The sequence below is a fragment of the Rhipicephalus microplus genome, chromosome 10, assembly GCF_043290135.1.
Source record: "Rhipicephalus microplus isolate Deutch F79 chromosome 10, USDA_Rmic, whole genome shotgun sequence".
In the NCBI taxonomy this organism is placed as follows: domain Eukaryota; kingdom Metazoa; phylum Arthropoda; class Arachnida; order Ixodida; family Ixodidae; genus Rhipicephalus; species Rhipicephalus microplus.
The window spans coordinates 100,416,946-100,434,529 of NC_134709.1; the positions used below are offsets into that span (position 1 = coordinate 100,416,946).

General features: G+C 44.4%; 1 protein-coding gene across 6 annotated transcripts in view; it reads left to right on the forward strand.

The window, feature by feature from the left end:
- Window positions 1–17,584, forward strand: part of LOC119181314 (uncharacterized) — a 119,947-nt gene that overhangs the window by 71,187 nt on the left and 31,176 nt on the right. For 4 of the 6 annotated variants that reach the window (XM_075875952.1, XM_075875954.1, XM_075875957.1 and 1 more), the window contains 2 exons: window positions 1,382–1,480; window positions 10,450–10,518. In XM_075875952.1, the coding sequence (XP_075732067.1) occupies window positions 1,382–1,480; window positions 10,450–10,518 (168 nt within the window). The remainder of the gene's footprint in view (window positions 1–1,381; window positions 1,481–10,449; window positions 10,519–17,584) is intronic. The other 2 variants (XM_075875953.1, XM_075875956.1) reach the window with 1 other exon arrangement.

The following is a 17,584-nucleotide window of genomic DNA, read 5'->3' on the forward strand; positions in this document are numbered from 1 at the left end:
GCGACGGCACTCAAACGCATAGGTTTGCGGTCATGGCTCGTCGACATTGGTGGAAAGGCCACACGCCGCCACCTTAATCAGCTACGCCGTTCAGGTAATTTGCCAAGGGAACCTCCCATTCAAGCAGCCACCTCGGCGGAAGCTTCGTTTCACTTAGCCTGGCATCTCGCACCAGATGAATCGGCGCCGCCGCTCGCCGACCCTGAACACAAGAGAAACGACACCCAGCGAGCGGAGGCTTCTTTTCCTAGTGCCTCCAGAGCGTCCACGCGCCCACGGCGGCCCCCAGATCGCTTCCAAGCGACAAGCTAAGGAGGGAGGAGATGTTGTGTTCCAAGCACGCCTGTGTCACGAGCGAGCCTTTGAACCCGCGAAGGACCGGTTGCTGAAACTGCTTCCAGATGTTGACTCCTCCCTTTCCCCCGCTCGGCGGAAACGAGCCACTGTCGTTTCCCCCGGCAGTTCGGCCGCCGCCTCCATCCGAATAGGAATAAACTTGTTTTTAACCGTTCGAGGCTGTCTGAGCTTTTTGGACTACCGCGACCAACGCGTACGTCTATGGGCCGACGACAACACCGGACCTAACATGTGGCGAGGGCTTTTTTATTGGCCCAAGACCAATCACAGTCATGTGATCGAACGCGGCTGTGCTCGTGTGTGAGTAATGTCCATTGGGGTGCTAGTTGGTACGACATTGAAACTGAAATAAAACTGCACGGGTGATGGAACAAAAGTAGAAGAAGTTGACAGAGCACTTTTCCATCCTGCTCACTTTTGATTTTGTTCTGTCACCGGCGCAGTTTCCTTTCAGTCTCAAAGTCCATGCTCACTTGAGCCTGCAATACATAAACAATGCTCTCGCAGTACGTTTGGATCATTGAGTGGTGGGTACTTACAGCTGGAGTGCAGTATAGTTTCAAAAGAACCAAAGATGATATAGTTCTGTTTAGTTTGTATCCACGTTCATGCTTTTGGCGCACTTTGTGGTTGGAGCAAAACAGACTTCTCTTTTGAGTATCTTGAAGCTCCTCTGCAACAATCGTGGAAACAAATAAGGCAATCGACAACTGTAACGTCGGTTCTTGTTAATCGTGAAGTTTTACCCAATACTAAAGCTACTGCAGCTTCCTTTCATTGCACTACTTGTACTGGCTGGCTGGTGACATTGTGCTTGTTGCTGTTGTTTTTCTTTTTGTTAAATCTTTTGTGCTGCCTACTTTTCGTTAACGTCCAGTTATGTTCACACTGACCTGCCTGCACCTTGTCTCCTTCCACATGCACGCTGCCCTCGTCTCCTCCCGTGCCCTCCTCCTCTCGCACCTGCACACCGGTCCTGACCCTCCATAAAAAAAAATCTCCAATAAATGTGAACGCATTGTAGCTGTACGCTCAGTGCCACAGCTCGTCGCAGCGCATCATGGCCGGAGTGAAATTTAAGATGGACGAGTGGCTGAACAACCTCTCAAACAAGGTCAAGACGGTAAGCCACTCCCTTTGCACCCCTTCCCATAGAGTTTTTCGAGAAGTCCCACCATGTGTCACAGGACTACCTGTGTCATCTCCATGTCATGCCATTTTGCGTGACATTAGCATGCAATGAATAACTCGTAACCAGGGATTTTGCTTTAGCCGAAGTTTCGACAAGTACGCCAAGGCTGTTCGATCTCAATTGGGCTTTTTCTGAACTAGGCTGTGCCGTGTAGAAGCGATCAACATGTAATTACGATCAAGACCTCCTTAGCGCTTGTGTGTATATGCTTCGTACCCTCTCATCCTATCGGAAAAAAGGAGGATGAAAGGGCAGCTGTGAAAGAGGGTGGGGGAGAGACTGCTGAGATGAAAGGTGCGAGTCAAAATAAAATAATTATTCATTCATTATTTCTCACAGAATAACTCTTTACTTTTGGCTTACTTTATTCGTCACGGCGGCCTCTCCTCAGAGGTGGAACAGCTGCGTCATTGCGCGAAAAAGTTGCTTACCTGCGCCAAACTCATTTATCAGCACCCAATAGCTGCAAGTTTCGACAGCCATCGAGCCCCGTGCTCAAAAATGTGGCTGGAACATAATGTTTCACCGAAACAGGTACACTTTTGGTTTCGTCAAGCCTGTTATCGCTCGAGCAGTGAAGTTTGATTCTAAGGGCGCGGTCGCAAGCGCTGGCGTGCGTGCTATCTCGGCAGACATCAGCACGATTGGCTTCTGAACCCTTCCATGTGCTGCACTCTCAACGTGAAGAGACTGTGCGAAAAAAAAAAACATGTCTCTCTAGCGCTACTGGTGTGGCTGTATTCCCTCACACCAGCGTTTTATTAGAGTTATGTGATATTGGATGCAAAGGAGTCAGCTGCCAGCTTAACTTCGAGTAACCATACTGTTTGTTCCTATCACATTCGTGGCTTCGTCCTTGTGGTGAGAATGATTTTTTCAACTTGACAGTGTTCAGAAAATGAAAAAAGGATGATGGTAACAGTGCTCAGTAAGGGGGGGGTGGTTCCCGAAACAGCCTAGCAAAGACAAGTGCATAGGACTATTAGTGAGAGCATGTGCATATGTCGCCGCTTTGCTCGGTTATACGGCGCTTATCAACATACTGGTTGACACTCGCGCGTTCAGGTTTTATAAAAAAATGGGCGGCTCTTCATAGGTAAAAAATATTGGCCCCGTATCTACATGTTCGACTGCAACTGTCGTCGAAAGACTATAGTCTTTTGTGTGAAGAGAGTGAATAGAATAAAACATTTATTTGATGTTTTGTGCGAGATAATCGGTGAATGTGATTGTGGAGGTGCTGCGGGAGACATGAGCGCCATCTCGTGGTAATCTCAAAAAATGAAAGGATGAATTCTGTTATAGCAAGAACGCAGCATGTCTGCAAAATCTTGGAGGCCATATTTTGTAAATTTCAAGGTAGGTGGCAGCACCGTATCCTCTTAGCAAAATGTAAACAACTTGCTATGTCGTGCATAGTGTCACATTGTCAGCGCAACGTACTAAACGCTACAGTTCTTAGAATTATTTATGTGTGCCTTTTCTAGTACAAAGGAACAAACCTCAGAATCCTCGACGCGTTGATGTTGTGCCTCAGGTGTTTGCAATATTCGCTTTTTATTCAACTATAGCACAAGTGTGAACTCTAAAACCTGAGCAATATTGGTGGGCGCTGGAGATGTGGTCATACTTGAACCATTGCTTGACAAATGGACAGACAGACAGACCAAGATTTTTTGGTTGAAGTATCCCAAAAAAGACTACCCTCCTTAAAAGTTAGTTTCACTGCAAAGGCAAACCAATGAATGCAAATGAAACAAGTTGAAAAGTTATATTAAGTGATGCTGGCAGCTGATTCTTTCAGATCCAATCTCACGTAGATCCACAAAACGGCCACTCCAGGGAGAGCAACACTTTTCGCAGTCTCTTGGGGAAGTGTGGGCAAGCCTCCCGCTGATGGCTGCAGAGTAAACATGCGCGCCAGCGATCACAGCTTTGCCCTTAGATGCAAAGTTCACAGTTGCTGCTTCAGCGACCCCCTCCCGCGCCTTTTCAACCTCGTTCAAGATGACGAGGGTCTTTCCTCTGTGCTTTGATGGCAGGCTTCCCAAGCAGAGTGATGTTGCCGCGTGAGCCAGGCCCGTAGCCAGGGGGGGGAAGAGGCTACCTCCCCCCTCCGAAATACGAGGGGGGGGGTGTTTTACCGAGGAAAAATAATAAAATAGGTGTTTTTTAAGGCCTTCAAAAAGTGGGTCTCCCCCGAAAAAGATTCCTGGCTACGGGCCTGGCATGAGCCCTCCGAGTGAGGGAGATGGGCCGGCTCTTTCGATATCTGCTTCAGCCGCGTTTGTCACCCTCGCGCACTTTAACCCGCAGGTAGAATATGCGGTGCGCGAGGGTATGTTATTAATTTGGACTTTATATGGGACATGACAGCGACAACAAAAGCGCGTCGAGAGCCCTGTAGTTGTCTTTTGTTTATAATATTATAACTGCCTTATAACTGCTATTGCAATAATAAGGCTATTGCACAATTAAGCTTAGTGTTTGAAAAATGCAGCATTGGGCAAATGTTGCTTCACAAATGCTGTGTAACGAAACTACATCTTCTCTCAATGTTCTGTCAGTTACAAACTTGCTCGAAAAAGCCATTCTGGCAGCATTGGGCAAATGTTGCTTCACAAATGCTGTGTAACGAAACTACATCTTCTCTCAATGTTTTGTCAGTTACAAACTTGCTCGAAAAAGCCATTCTGGCTGCTACAAGCCTGCTCCGAAATGTCTTTCTGGGTGATCCAAGCCTGCCACAAGAGGCGCTCTTGGCTGCTTCTAGGACTGCTCCAAAACTCATGTATCCTGTTCCATCCCTATCTCCTTCTCCCCCACCGTAAACTTTTGCAGTTGCCCTCTCCTTCTTCTATGCTCGTGGAGAAGACACGAAGCATATAGACACCAGCGCTAAGTAAACTAGTTGCAACCTTGAATAAGACTGGTCTGCTCGTCGAAACATCAGCTCTAGCAAAAGCCCTGTTTATCAATTTTTCATTCCATCTTGCCCTGACCCCTGCCTTTTTCTTTTTTTAATCATCCTGTGAGGCACAAACAAATGAATTCAACAGGCAATACACACTTTTCATGCTTCGCAAGTGCATTTTTCTGCACTGCACATTTGTCCAACTAATGGTGGCACCTGTTACGCCTCTAGCAGAGAGGAGGCCCTAGTTAGACATGCTTGGGCTCAGTTATTATGTGTGTTTATAGTGAGAGAGCTGAGTGTGCATTTTCCATGTCATAGGGCAAGCAGACCATGCTTGAATGTGCTGCTTGCAAAATGGACTCGCCGCCACTAGTAAGGCTAACTGCATCGCAGGAAAGCTAGCTTTACAAATATGAGAAGGGCTTATGAGGCCAAGAAAAGCATTAGGGATGTTAATTATTACCGTGAACTGTAGTGTAGTAATTATGATACAAATTTAAATCAGTTAAAGTGGTGAAAAAAACACCCTTTCCATGGGTGGGGTGCGAGCCTAGTGGTGCCCTCTGGCAAAAGGAGTGTTCCACACACTCACACACACACACGTGCGCACACACACACACACACATACACACACACTTTAGCTCCAAGCAGTGTGGCCAGCGCTCCCAGGGATTACATATACTCACTAAAATGAACAGGAAAGCACCTATCATCATGGCTCAATGGTTAGAGCATCGTAGATATATTTAAAAGGCCAGGGGTTTGGATCCCATTGGTAGAAATGGCGATTTTTCTGTCCACCTTGATGGGACACTAAAGGCAAATATTAAGTCGATGTTGATTGCTAAAATAGCGGTTCAGAAACCTCGTAGTGCTACCTTTGTGACAAGGAAGTGCTTATTTTCAATGAAAACTACGTTTTAGTGGTCCGCATCGTGTTAGCACACTTCAGATGACCTGGCTCAAAGCGGAAATTTTCACATCACTGTTGTTGTGCACAACGTTGCCCGGCTTTATTGCGTGGCCGCCGACATAATACCAGCAAATCGAAAGTGGCGGTAGCCACGGCAGCAACAGCGGCCATTGAACGATTTCCTGCCATGGCCTCCAAGATGGCAGTAGTGCTTGGTTCAACTGGGGCCCACTAGATGGCAGGACCTGCCCAGTTTAACGAAGTTTAACAATGCCAAAATTGAACTTTGAACTACTCGTGCTATTCCTCGTAGTAACGTTCAGCGGTTCTTTCTTTCATGAATGAAACAGAAACGAAAAAGCAGCATTTTGTTACGTCTCTTGAAGGTTCTTTATTTAGTGCAGCTAGTTTGATTACTGGTGAGTTTTTTGTAGGCGGTAACACTGAGATCATCGGTATCATTTTGGGAATGTCCTACTCATGGCTCATGTGTTCTTGTGCTTTTACCTTAATTTCTCGGTAAATAGGGCACTGCTGTTGATAGTATTGTGGTTTTAGATGATGTCAGACATTGAGCTTTTACTCAGACATATATTGTTATTTGACTCAGACATTGAGCTTTTACTCAGACATATATTGTTATTTGACTTTAGTGTCCTTTCAAATATTTTAAACTTACATAACGATTACCACATGACAATTAAAGACAACGATTCATGACCCCTCAAATCTAAGGCTAAAAATAAAGTGCTATTCTGTGTTTTTTTTTTGTTTGCTCAATTTGGGCAAACAAAAATTGCACTTCTGAAGTGGCTCACAAAAACCAACACATTGAACATTTGTGTGCCTTCAGAAATGTGTTCTTATGCAGAAAAAATGTAGTTAGAACAAAGACAGATTTATTACATGTGTGTTACAAGTCATCCAAACTTTGATTTTTTTTTCTTATCCACTAGCCAACACAACTAGCAAAAACAATTTTGTGCAAAACTCCTTAAAGGGTCAGTAAAGAACCCCCAAGGTAAAAAAAAATTGATAGAAAAAGAAATACATTTTTACTTCGTGAACATGCTGCCACAAGAATTTTGTGAATACGTGCTATATTAAGGAAGGGACAAGGGTTAGAACATCGGTTTGAGCTGGTTTCAAATTTTCACACATACTTGCCACCCTTCTCCTTCACAGGGAGGGGGAAGGAGTAGCCCGTCGTTGTAGCTAGTTTAGACCAATCGACGAGCTGCATGCTACGTCAAGTCGGCGATCGGCGACTGTGCAGCATTGCACGTGAAAGGAGGATTGGTCAGGCGTGGGAAAGGAGCGTGAGAATCGTCTTTGGAAATGGAGGCTCTGCATGGCGCGCAGTGCTTTAATATTCAGAAAACGTGATCGCCGCGGTCTACTTTACGAATTACCGAGCTTATTTGAGGGGTATAAAAAAAAAAAGAAGTCGGAGCCTGTTGACTGCCTCTTTAAAGGGGTAATTGTGGTTTTTTTTTTTCATTTTTAATTTTTTTTGTCAGCAAGGCAAAAGTTGCATCTCATTTTCAAAGACCATTGGTTATAATTTTCTGTGCTGAGTATGGGATGACTCCAGCACTGAGTCATTGCAGTCATAAAATTTAGAACAACATTCAGTCTTGCTGCACAACACCACCATGCCAAAATTATGCGCGATGTTTCAAAGTGCATTCACTCATACCGGTGTCACATGGCAACTTTTGATCGCAATCAGGGCTGATTCAAATTAGGCTAGATCTGGATCAGGTCGTGCTACACGGTAACATTTAATCGCAGTCAAGCTTGATTGATATCAAGATGACTTTGATTTACGCATCATGCCACACGCTATCTCAATTAGGCTGTGCCGTGTAGCAGCGGCCCATTTGTTATTGCGATCAAGAAATCCAGTCTGTGTTGGGCCTGATCGCAATCGAATGTGCTCGCAGGTCATGGGTGTCAGATGTGGTATCAAGCTTTCCTTGTATTTGTGGGAGGAACTATAGTCAGTTACAACCTAAGAATAAATGCATGCTCTGCCCCCAGTACTGCAGCACGCCTGTCATTCATCTGTGCAACAGAGCAATGATCGACGATTTCCGTTCTAACCACAAGCACATTTTCGATAGTAATGCAAATACTACACGTATTGCAACTTGGAAGTTTGTTACTTGTAGAAACAATCGTTTCGCAGTGCAGTGAAGTTGGTATTTTTGATCAAATTTGCAAAAAAGTAAAATGTTTCAACCGAAAACTAGCAAAATGAACACGAGCCTGCATGGGCAAGTGATATGTCCAAAATCTGTGAATTCTATCTGACGTCACGTAAATAACCCGACTATAATTGAGTAAGACATGTATGCAAAGTCCGGCGTGGATGGGACGGTGACCGTTGTGGGCAGAGCTTGCATTTATTCTTAACTTAACTGACTGTAGTTTGCCTTCAACAGATCGCAAGTGCACTTGCATGTGCCCCGCATGCTGGTTTTATTCAGTGCCTCACTCCTTTGCTGCATGAAATCTCGTGTTGTGCTGACCTAGTGTACGATTTGGTGTGTGTTTGTCTTAAGGCTGAAGTCTGTCTTAGGTGAGCCTCACCTGGTGGTCAAGGGCTCGTCTCTTTTAAAGGAGTGCTCACACGAATTTTGAATATTTTTTTTTTGTTGCTCTGATAAAAAATTCTGGTGTTTAGGACCGTAGAATAAGTATTCTGGTGCCTATAAATGTGTCAAGTTGTTTTTAATACCGCAATCATAAAAAAAGACACTTGGTTTTGAGGGACGACTTCTCAGTGGCGTGTTATCGCAGTGCGCCACAGGGAGACATCTTTTCGAATTGTATTAGCGTCAGATCTATAGTCTGCTCGTGCCGCATGTGAAAAACGACAAGTGAATTGTTGTCTCATGACCCCGACAGTGATTTCCGCTATTTAAGCTGCATGGAGGACGCAGAGTTCGCAAATCTAGCGGAACTGTGTTGATTGTCGAAATAACGTCCATTGCGGTGGGGCGGGCTTAGAGGTGCTCGGCAGCGAAAACGTTAAAATAAAACGTAAAATATTTTATACGTGTTTTCTGACTGCAGTGTGTGAAAAACGTTAACAGTGCATACTGTGGAAATGAAAAATGTCCTCTTAGTAATGTCTCAAAATCATGTCATTACTCCTTAAAGTAGCATTTTCTGTGAAGCTGCACTAGAAGTTGTATGGCATTCATTCTGTAGATCTTAATTTTGTTCTTAGGAGTCCGTAGCTCGCTGCCGGTAAAATCTTGGTCTTTTTTTTTCTGTTGTTGTTACTTGCTCGTGAAATGTTTTTGCAGCCCTGTTCGTTGCTAACATCTGCGGTCTTTTTCTGATATTCTATTTTTTTTTTACATAGTGTGACATGGTTTATTTCTTGATGTGGAATGTAAGGCTCAAGTTTTCTAGTTTGGAATTTCACACTCAACACTGTTGAAATAATTTGTTTGTAATATCTCTGATATTATTTAATTGATTTCACTTTATGCAGTCATAGACATCGCTTAAGACTTACAGCGAAAAAATAAGTGACAAAAAAGGAACCTTATCAGCTTAAGTGCATTTTGTATTTCTGGCTGTTTGAAGAGTTTCTCAGTTTGAGTGTTTAAAGAGGAGAGAAAGGTCTTATGTAACGTTTCTTTGTGGTGGCCTTTGATTCCTACGTTTGTTAGTCTCAACTTCATTCTTGCAGAAATATCAATGGCATCTGCAGTCACTGTCCAAAGCCATGATATTACGAGCGCCCATGTAACAACTTACAGTGGCCTGGTAACATGCCTGATGCCTTTTCTTTTTATGCTTATTTTACGACTGCCAAACCTCTTTTCTTTATAAAGGGTTGATGTAAGACTGTAAAGGTACCTTTGCTGCTCGAAGGTGCATCAATATCTTTCTCACACCTGTGATGCTAAGCTGCTGAATTAGGATCATTGGTTCAGTTTCAAGCTTCTGCATTCCGGCAAAAGAAAAAAACCGCGGATGTTTTACTTTAACGTGTTACTCCTGGCTCACAAAGCTCTTTCAGCGCTGCTTGCTACTCCTTCTCAGCTGCCCTCCATCTTCGTCACAATTTAAATACTTAACTCTGCTGATTTATCAGTCGGTCAATTATGAACAGTGCAGTGCGCCGAAGCAGGATGTTGTGTGGAAAGTGAGTGTCGAATTTTTGACTTGTGCACAAAAAGACGAGTGATACTTGAATCACGAGCATAGCAGCATACGTGGCTCCTGGCTTTCAGATCTAAACTCACCGGGCAAGGCTTGTACACTGTTTGCTGATCTATCATCATGCCTGCCAGAATAATTCACTTCTAGGCTAATTCAAAAACACCCCTGTTAACTGGTTAGCAAGTGGACATATATCGTTGGACTAGTTAGTTCGACATAAGTGCAATACAATGCTGGAGGCAACAAGAAACAAGAAAAGAATGTTTCAGTGACTTTTCTCGTCTGTTATTATCTCTAGAGTCGAGTTACACCTGTGGTTTGAGGCACCCCTTTTGCTGTACGTTTGGGGAAAATGTTCAAGAAGCTTTGAATATCATCCGTGCACCTTTTATTTAGAGATAACTGGAAGGCAGTGATAGTCTGGTGAAAAAAGAAGGGGGGGGGCTGCATACAAGAATTAAGGTGACAGCCTTTTAGCGACTTCATTTAGCATCTCTTGCTCAATTGAACTCACCTCTTCACCCGCAGCTCAATAAAGTTCTTACCAACCAACCCAACCCACAGCTGTGGTATAAGTGTTATGGTGCTTAAATGCTGACCCGGCGGTCTCTGGTTTCAACCTTGCACCCGATTTCAGTGGGAGCAAAATACTGCAGGCCCATTTACTTAGGTTTAGGTGCCTTTTAAAAAATCCCAGGTGGTCGAAATTTTTGTAGCTCTCTGTTGTGACATCTCTCGTAAATATAGTGTTGTTCTGGGAGGTAAAACTGCAGCAGTCATGTTATTAATTGAGCCAGTTGTGCTTTTGTGTACCGTTCAACATTTGTGATGACGTCTTTTTCTTTCATTGACTATATATATGTATTTTTGTTTTCCCTGTCATAGGATGTATCAAAAGAGCTGTGTCGCTGCCGGGACCAAGGTGCCACACGCCTGGACCTCAGCAAATCCAGTGTGAGTGTCCAGGTCATCTATCCATGAAATCGGGACAGTTCTGTGAGGCCAGTTTTATTGGTATCAGGTATATAGCCGAGTGTGTTTGTAAGTTCTGCAGGTATGAAAACATTGCTCAAAACTATCATTTGTTCATTTATTTTCTTGCACTCCACGACACTCTTCAGCATGGTAATAAAGTATATTTTAACTTTTATTGCATCATTATTTTGAGCTATAATGGTGTGATTAAACATTGTTTCAATCATCATTGGCACTGGCTGTCACATCAAAGTAAAATGAGCAAATACATTAAAAAAAAATTTTTCAAGGAATAAAGGGGGGGGGGGGTCGTTACACAAGTAGATATGGTATGTTGTTATTGGCTGGTGATATTGCCAAGACATTCACGATAGTGAACATCCATGAAACATTCACCGAAGTTTGTGAAGAATATTTTGATGAAAAAAAAATAAACTATTTCCGCTGCAAAAATATTGAATTATAGGCATCTAAAAAATTTTTATTCCAAAGTATTTAGTTATCTCTTACATTTAACAAACTTCATTCTTCGTATTTTTATGTTGAGATGTAAAGCTCAGACAACTACTATACGTGGTATTTTCACATTGAAACCATGAAGTGCTATATAAATATTAATACATGCAGTTCCACAATATGTAATGGCTTCCTTTCTACCACAGATGAGCAGTTCAGCCTAATCATAGTGTGTCACTGAAGCATTCTGGTTAAATAACATGAGCATCTGGTTAAACGACATCAACATTTTTCATCTTTCTCAGTTTTCTGGTCAGGGACAACACTGATTTATTGCTCACTACCAATTACGCTGATGGCAGAATATAACTAAATGAGCTCTTTAATGTAATCACATTAAAATTGCGCGGCCCCTTTGAGTTCGAATCATCTACAGTCTGTAGCCGTTTGTAACGGTCTGCATTTCTGTGGAAAGGTAGTTCTATTCTCAGAATCTTTTCAGCAAAAGGGAGTGATAGGTATAGTCAGGCAAGAAATAAAGCACTGTTTTTGAGTGAGTGAGTGAGTGAGTGAGTGAGTGAGAATTTATTAGAAGGCAGAGAGGTCGGCCTGAGCTAGTTCGCTCTAGCCTGCTACTCTACACAGGGGATAAGGGAAAGGGGAAAGAAAGAGGGATGAAGGGTGATGATGGGGACAAGAAGAGGTGGTGCGAATGTACAGTAGCCACTTAGTATAGTACCCTACAGTCTAGTTTCTAGTCCAGCGCTTTTTATAAAGTCTAGAACAGCCTTTGTAGCAGTTTTTGACACTGTTTGGTCGTTCATTGCTGACAATATGTGGCTTTCACTTAATGGTGTTCGTCCAATGCTTGCCAACGTTGCAGTTAGCATTTCTCTTTGTGCCACGTATAATGCACAGTCACAAAATATGTGAGCTATCGTTTCGCGCACTTGGCAGCGTTCACAATTTGGGCTGTCTGCACGGCCGATTAGGTGGGTGTAGTGTCGAGTGAAGGCGACGCCCAGGCGAATTCGGTGCAGTATATTAGCATGTCTTCGGCTGATTTTATCTGGAAGACGAAAAGTCATACTGGGGTCTGTTTCCCGCAGGCGCTTGTTCCGGTGATCTGGTAGCAACCAGTAAGTGGCAGCGCATTCGCGCATGAGTGATCTCAACAATGTGTTGACGTCACCTCGCGAGTAGGGTACTTTGACGTACATAGGAGCGTTGTATATTGCCGCTCTTGCTTCGCTATCGGCTGTTTCGTTGCCAACCAGGCCGCAGTGTCCAGGAATCCATTGGAGTGTAATCAAGTGACCGCCCCTGTGTGTTAGGTCAAATGCTTGGACGATTCCTAACGTTAACTCGTAAAATTGGCCTCTTCTTAAGCAAGAATCGATAGCTTGAAGCGCTGATTTTGAATCAGACAGAATCGTCCATTTACGCAGTGCTTGGTCGTTCACAAATTTTATGGCTTCTTGTATAGCAACAAGTTCTGCGGCTGTCGAAGATGACCTATGATCTAATTTGTACTGTCGGGAAATACCGAGTTGAGGGATCACGAAGGCTGCAGCTGAGGTGGATGAAGTTACGGATCCATCGGTGTAAATTTGCACAGAGTCGCTGTATCGGTTATCTAAATGTGCCAAGGTGAGTTGCTTGAGGGCAATATAAGAAACATGCGACTTATACGAAATTCCACGTATGTGAAGGCACACCAGCGGTTTAGTCAATGTCCATGGAGGCACTGCAGGGATTACGGCAGGTGCAAAGCCTGACAGGATCATGTGCCTATGCGTATCGAGGCATCGCGAATAGGTACAGCCTGGTCGGTCCACTTGTAGCGAAGATAACGGGTGCTGTGCATGTCCGGTCAGCAGACGAAGGTGCACTCGAAGAGGCTCACAGGACGTGTAAACCTGTATAGGGTAGGTGCGTGATTCCTGTATAGTGCCAGAGGTAGATGTGCACCGTGGCAGGCCAAGGCATATTCTCAGTGCTCGTGCCTGAAGGCTCTCTAAAGTACGAAGGCACGTTGCCCGCATGCTGGAAAGCACAGGTGAGCTGTACCTTATATAGCCCACAAACAATGCTTTGTATAACTGCAGAAGACTTTTCTCCGAAGGGCCCCATCTCAGTCCTGCTAAAGCAGGAAGAACATACACAAAACTGATTAGTTTGTTTCTCAGCACAGTCACATGCTTTGACCAGGACAGGTTGCGATCAATGACGACCCCTAAATAGCGGTGGTGCTTAACCATGGGAATCACTGCTCCGTGAGTGAAGATTGGGTACCGTGACATTGATTTCTTCGTAAATGCCAATGCAGCACATTTTGCTATTGAAAGTTCCAGGCCCTGACGACGTAAGTACTTAGATGTTATTGATGTGCCTTGTTGTAGCCTTGCTCGCAGTTGTGGTCGCGTTGCTCCAGATGCCCATATGCATATGTCGTCCGCATACGCACTGATTCTGACAACGTCGGGAAGTTCAGCTTCAAGGCCAATTAGTGTTATGTTAAAAAGCATGGGGCTCAGGACGGCGCCTTGCGGAACTCCATGGCTTACGAGGTGCCTGCCGTGTGACCATCAGATGTCGACATAAAAATGGTACGTCCTCTGAGATAGCTCCCTATCCATGCGTGTAGTCGGCCACCTACGCCGATGTCTTCAAGTGCATCAAGAATGGCCTCATGGTAGACGCTATCGTACGCGCCCTTTATATCTAAGAAAATGGCCCCTACCAATCTCCGACGTTGTCTTTCCTTTTCAACAGAAGAAACTAGATCTACAACACCATCTATAGATGATCGACCTCTACGGAAGCCATTTATAAAATCTGGTAAGCCGACATTATTCTCCAGCAGCCATTCCAATCTTGCCAGCACCATGCGTTCCATCACCTTACCGATGCAACTGGCTAGGGCAATGGGTCTATAAGAAGACAACTCGTGTGAACACTTGCCTGGTTTCAGTAAGGCCACTATGTGGCTGCACTTCCAACTCTCTGGTACTGTCGCTGTTTCCCACGTAGAGTTGTAGAACGACAAGAGAGCCTGCCTTGCTTCCTGGCTGAGGTGATACAGAGCCGAATAAGTAATTCCGTCAGGCCCTGGTGCGGACGACCCTCGGGACGTAGAAATCGCAGCATCGAGTTCGTGCATTGTGGATGGTAAGTCGAGGCGGTCGTCGCTGGATGGCGGTGAGGCTAAATAAATACGAAGGTGATATCGATGAGGAGTACATACCTATGAGTAAGTGGCAGTAATCTTCTGCAACCTCTACTTCAGGTCGACCTTGCTTTAGAGCCAAAGATCGGAAAGGGAACAACTGACTCTCAACTCTAACAAATCTAAATGCATGTCAATAACCCGGCGATCTATTTCTCCCCCCTGTACCTACAGAATTAACGCCGTTCCCCTCCAGCATGTCTCTTCATATAAGTACCTCGGCGTTTACATTACCAACAATCTATCTTGGCACACGCATGTTACCTACATCTGTAATAACGCTAACCGAACGCTAGGATACTTACGCCGCAACTTTTCTCGCGCTCCGCTGTCCCTCAAAATTCTATTATACCGATCACTAATTCGCCCAAAGCTTGAGTACGCGTCCGCTATATGGGATCCCGTGCAGCAAAATTTAATTAACGCGTTAGAATCTGTTCAGAACCGCTCAGTTCGGTTCATTTGTTCTAATTATTCCCGTACTGCTAGCATATCAGAAATGAAATCTAACCTTGACCTACCCAATTTAACTGTCCGGAGGAAACTGGCGCGACTGCATTTTTTTCATAAGATATTTTTTCACAATCCATCAATGAAGCGAGACCTCATTTCACAACCGTCATACCACTCATCGCGCATTGATCATCAGCATAAGGTTGCCATTCCGTTTTGCCGCACCAAATTCTTTTCAGCAGCCTTCTTACCGAAAACAGCCGCCGATTGGAACCACCTTCCCTGTTCCGTTGTATCAATAACAGACCCTTTGTTATTCAAGACTGCAATTTCTCAGCAATGCTTGTAACTATACGCAGTTTCCATGATCTATCTTTGTCTTGTATGTGCTTGAATTCTTATACATTTTTAGTTGACTTATGTTGCCTTCCTGATTTGCGCATCTGATACTTGTTTCTTTATTTTGTCTTTTTTCTTGTGTGTTATATATGTTGTACCCACCCCCTCTGTAATGCCCTACGGGCCCTGAGGGTATTCTAATAAATAAATAAATAAATAAATAAATAAACTGTTGAGTGGGTGTCTGAAGGCTTCGGACAGTTCGCCATATTCAAGACAGGGGTTTTCTGGGATCAAGAGAGCTACAAAATACCCTCCACCGTTGCCTATCGAGCTTATCGAGGTGTCGCAATACATGTCGTTGTGCTTGGCGTGCTGTAGATAGGTCAGCTGGTGATTTCGTCCTCCTGTATTTTCTCTCTGCCCGGCGACGAATTGCACGAAGGTATTCATATTGTGCGTCAAGTTGTGATCTTGGTAGCGACACATTCACAAGTTTCGTATGCGTTGTTAAGGCTGATGCAATTAGGCTTTCTATTTCAAATATAGATTGAATGTTCCCGCACTGAGCATTTACAGAAGCTTGGAATACTGGCCAGTCTACGCTTTTCACAGGCCGGGGAGACGAACGATGGAAACCTTTTAGCTGTATATATGTAGGAAGATGGTCACTTCCATGTGTTTCAACGTCTACAAACCAACAGGTGGTGGGCAAGAAACTTCTGCTCACAAAACATACGTCTAGACAGCTGCTGTACGATGCGCCACGGAGGTAAGTAGGTGAGCCATCGTTAATGGACATAAGGCCTTGATTGAGCACAAAATCGGCAATGTCCCTGCCGTGGGTGTTCATTGAGGCAGAACCCCACATGGGATGATGTGCATTAAAATCCCCAACTAATACATGGGGTCCAGGGCAAGCTTGGAGAACAGACAAGAGATGGGGACAGTCCACGTGGCTTCTAGGAGGAATGTATCCACTAATGATTGATATTGAACGTCGCTTGTGCTTTATAGATAGGCAAATATAGTTGTTAGAAGCATGAGGAGCCACGGCATTTCTCACGTACGTTAAATCTTGACGTACGCATATAATTACTTTGCTCGCATTTCGATCATCACGTGACCACAAAGTGACGTATCCGGAAATACGAAACGACGACATCATATTCGGCTCACATATTACAACCAACGGAAATTTGTATTTAAACATCCGTTGTCGAAAGTCAGACAATCGGCTTCGCAAACCCCGTGCGTTCCACTGCATTATGGCAGAGGTGCGCACACGTTCATCGAAGAAATTCGCCATATTGTTTATGGAAGGGTCAGCCGTAGCGGTTCCAGCACGTTGAGGATCTGCACTGCTGTTTTCGCTCGTGGTGTGTGTAGCTCGTTGAGAATCGCACGAATGGATTTTAATAGATGCTTCAGCATAGTTTGGCTCTTCTCAGTGTCTTGCCTATCATTTTCTGCCCTCTTTGAAGTTGCAGCCCATGATGTGGTCTTTTTTATTGCTCCAGTCGGTAGCGAAGGCCACTCAGTATCTGAAGCATCGGCGTGCAACGTGGGCGTTGGTCTACTTTCTGCATCCCTGGGACGTGGTGCATACAACATGGGTGTAGCGGCCTGATAATGCGTACGCGTATGTTCATCTGTTGCTGATGGTGATGCATCACTCCTATGTCCACTATGCTTTCGCTGGTGCCTACGTTTTGGACGACGTCTGTGTCGGCGGATCGACGTGACTGCCTCTCTGTGTGTCGAGTTGTCTCTGACCATCTTCCGCAGGACGCGAATTTTTTCTTTGATCTTCGGGCACTCCTTCGACGTTGCTTCATGTGCACCAGAGCAGTTTAGGCATTTCAATGGAACAGAAGTATCGCATTTTTCCACCTTAGGAGACCCGCCGCACCGCTGGCAAGTTGTCTCACTTTTGCACACTGCGCTGACGTGTCCCAACTTGCAGCACTTGTGACACTGCAAAGGCCGTGGCACGTAAGGGCGCACGGGATGTCTCACGTATCCAACCTTCACGCTAGGGGGCAGAGTCTCAGAATCAAATACTAGTTTGATGCAGCGAGACTGCCCGAAGCGGCGTATGGTCATGATTTTGGTCATAAAGCACTGTTAGTCACTGTGAAGCATGCCTGTGCAATAAACATTCTAGCTCGTGGATTCGCTTATCACAAGTTATCAGCCATGGAGGTTGTATTTCAGTGGAGCTGAAATGCAAGAACACTTGTACACTTAGATCAGGTCGTGGGTCCTAAAAATGTCTTTTTTTTTTTTAAACTTTTGAGTCTATGTAAATTAAGCTTCACTGCCTCGGACACATTAATGAGAACTGACAGACAATTATGCCAAGGAATGTATGGGGATTTTATTGGAAATTGTAATGTAATTGTGAAAAAGAAAAGTGGAAGAAACGATAACTTGCCATGGACAGAGACCACACCTGCGACCTTCGAATACAGTATTCCCTATACTTTTCTTGACATAATTGTCTGTCAGATCTCAATAATGTGTCTAACATAAAAAATAAATGAGCCCTTAAATTTACCCTTTCAG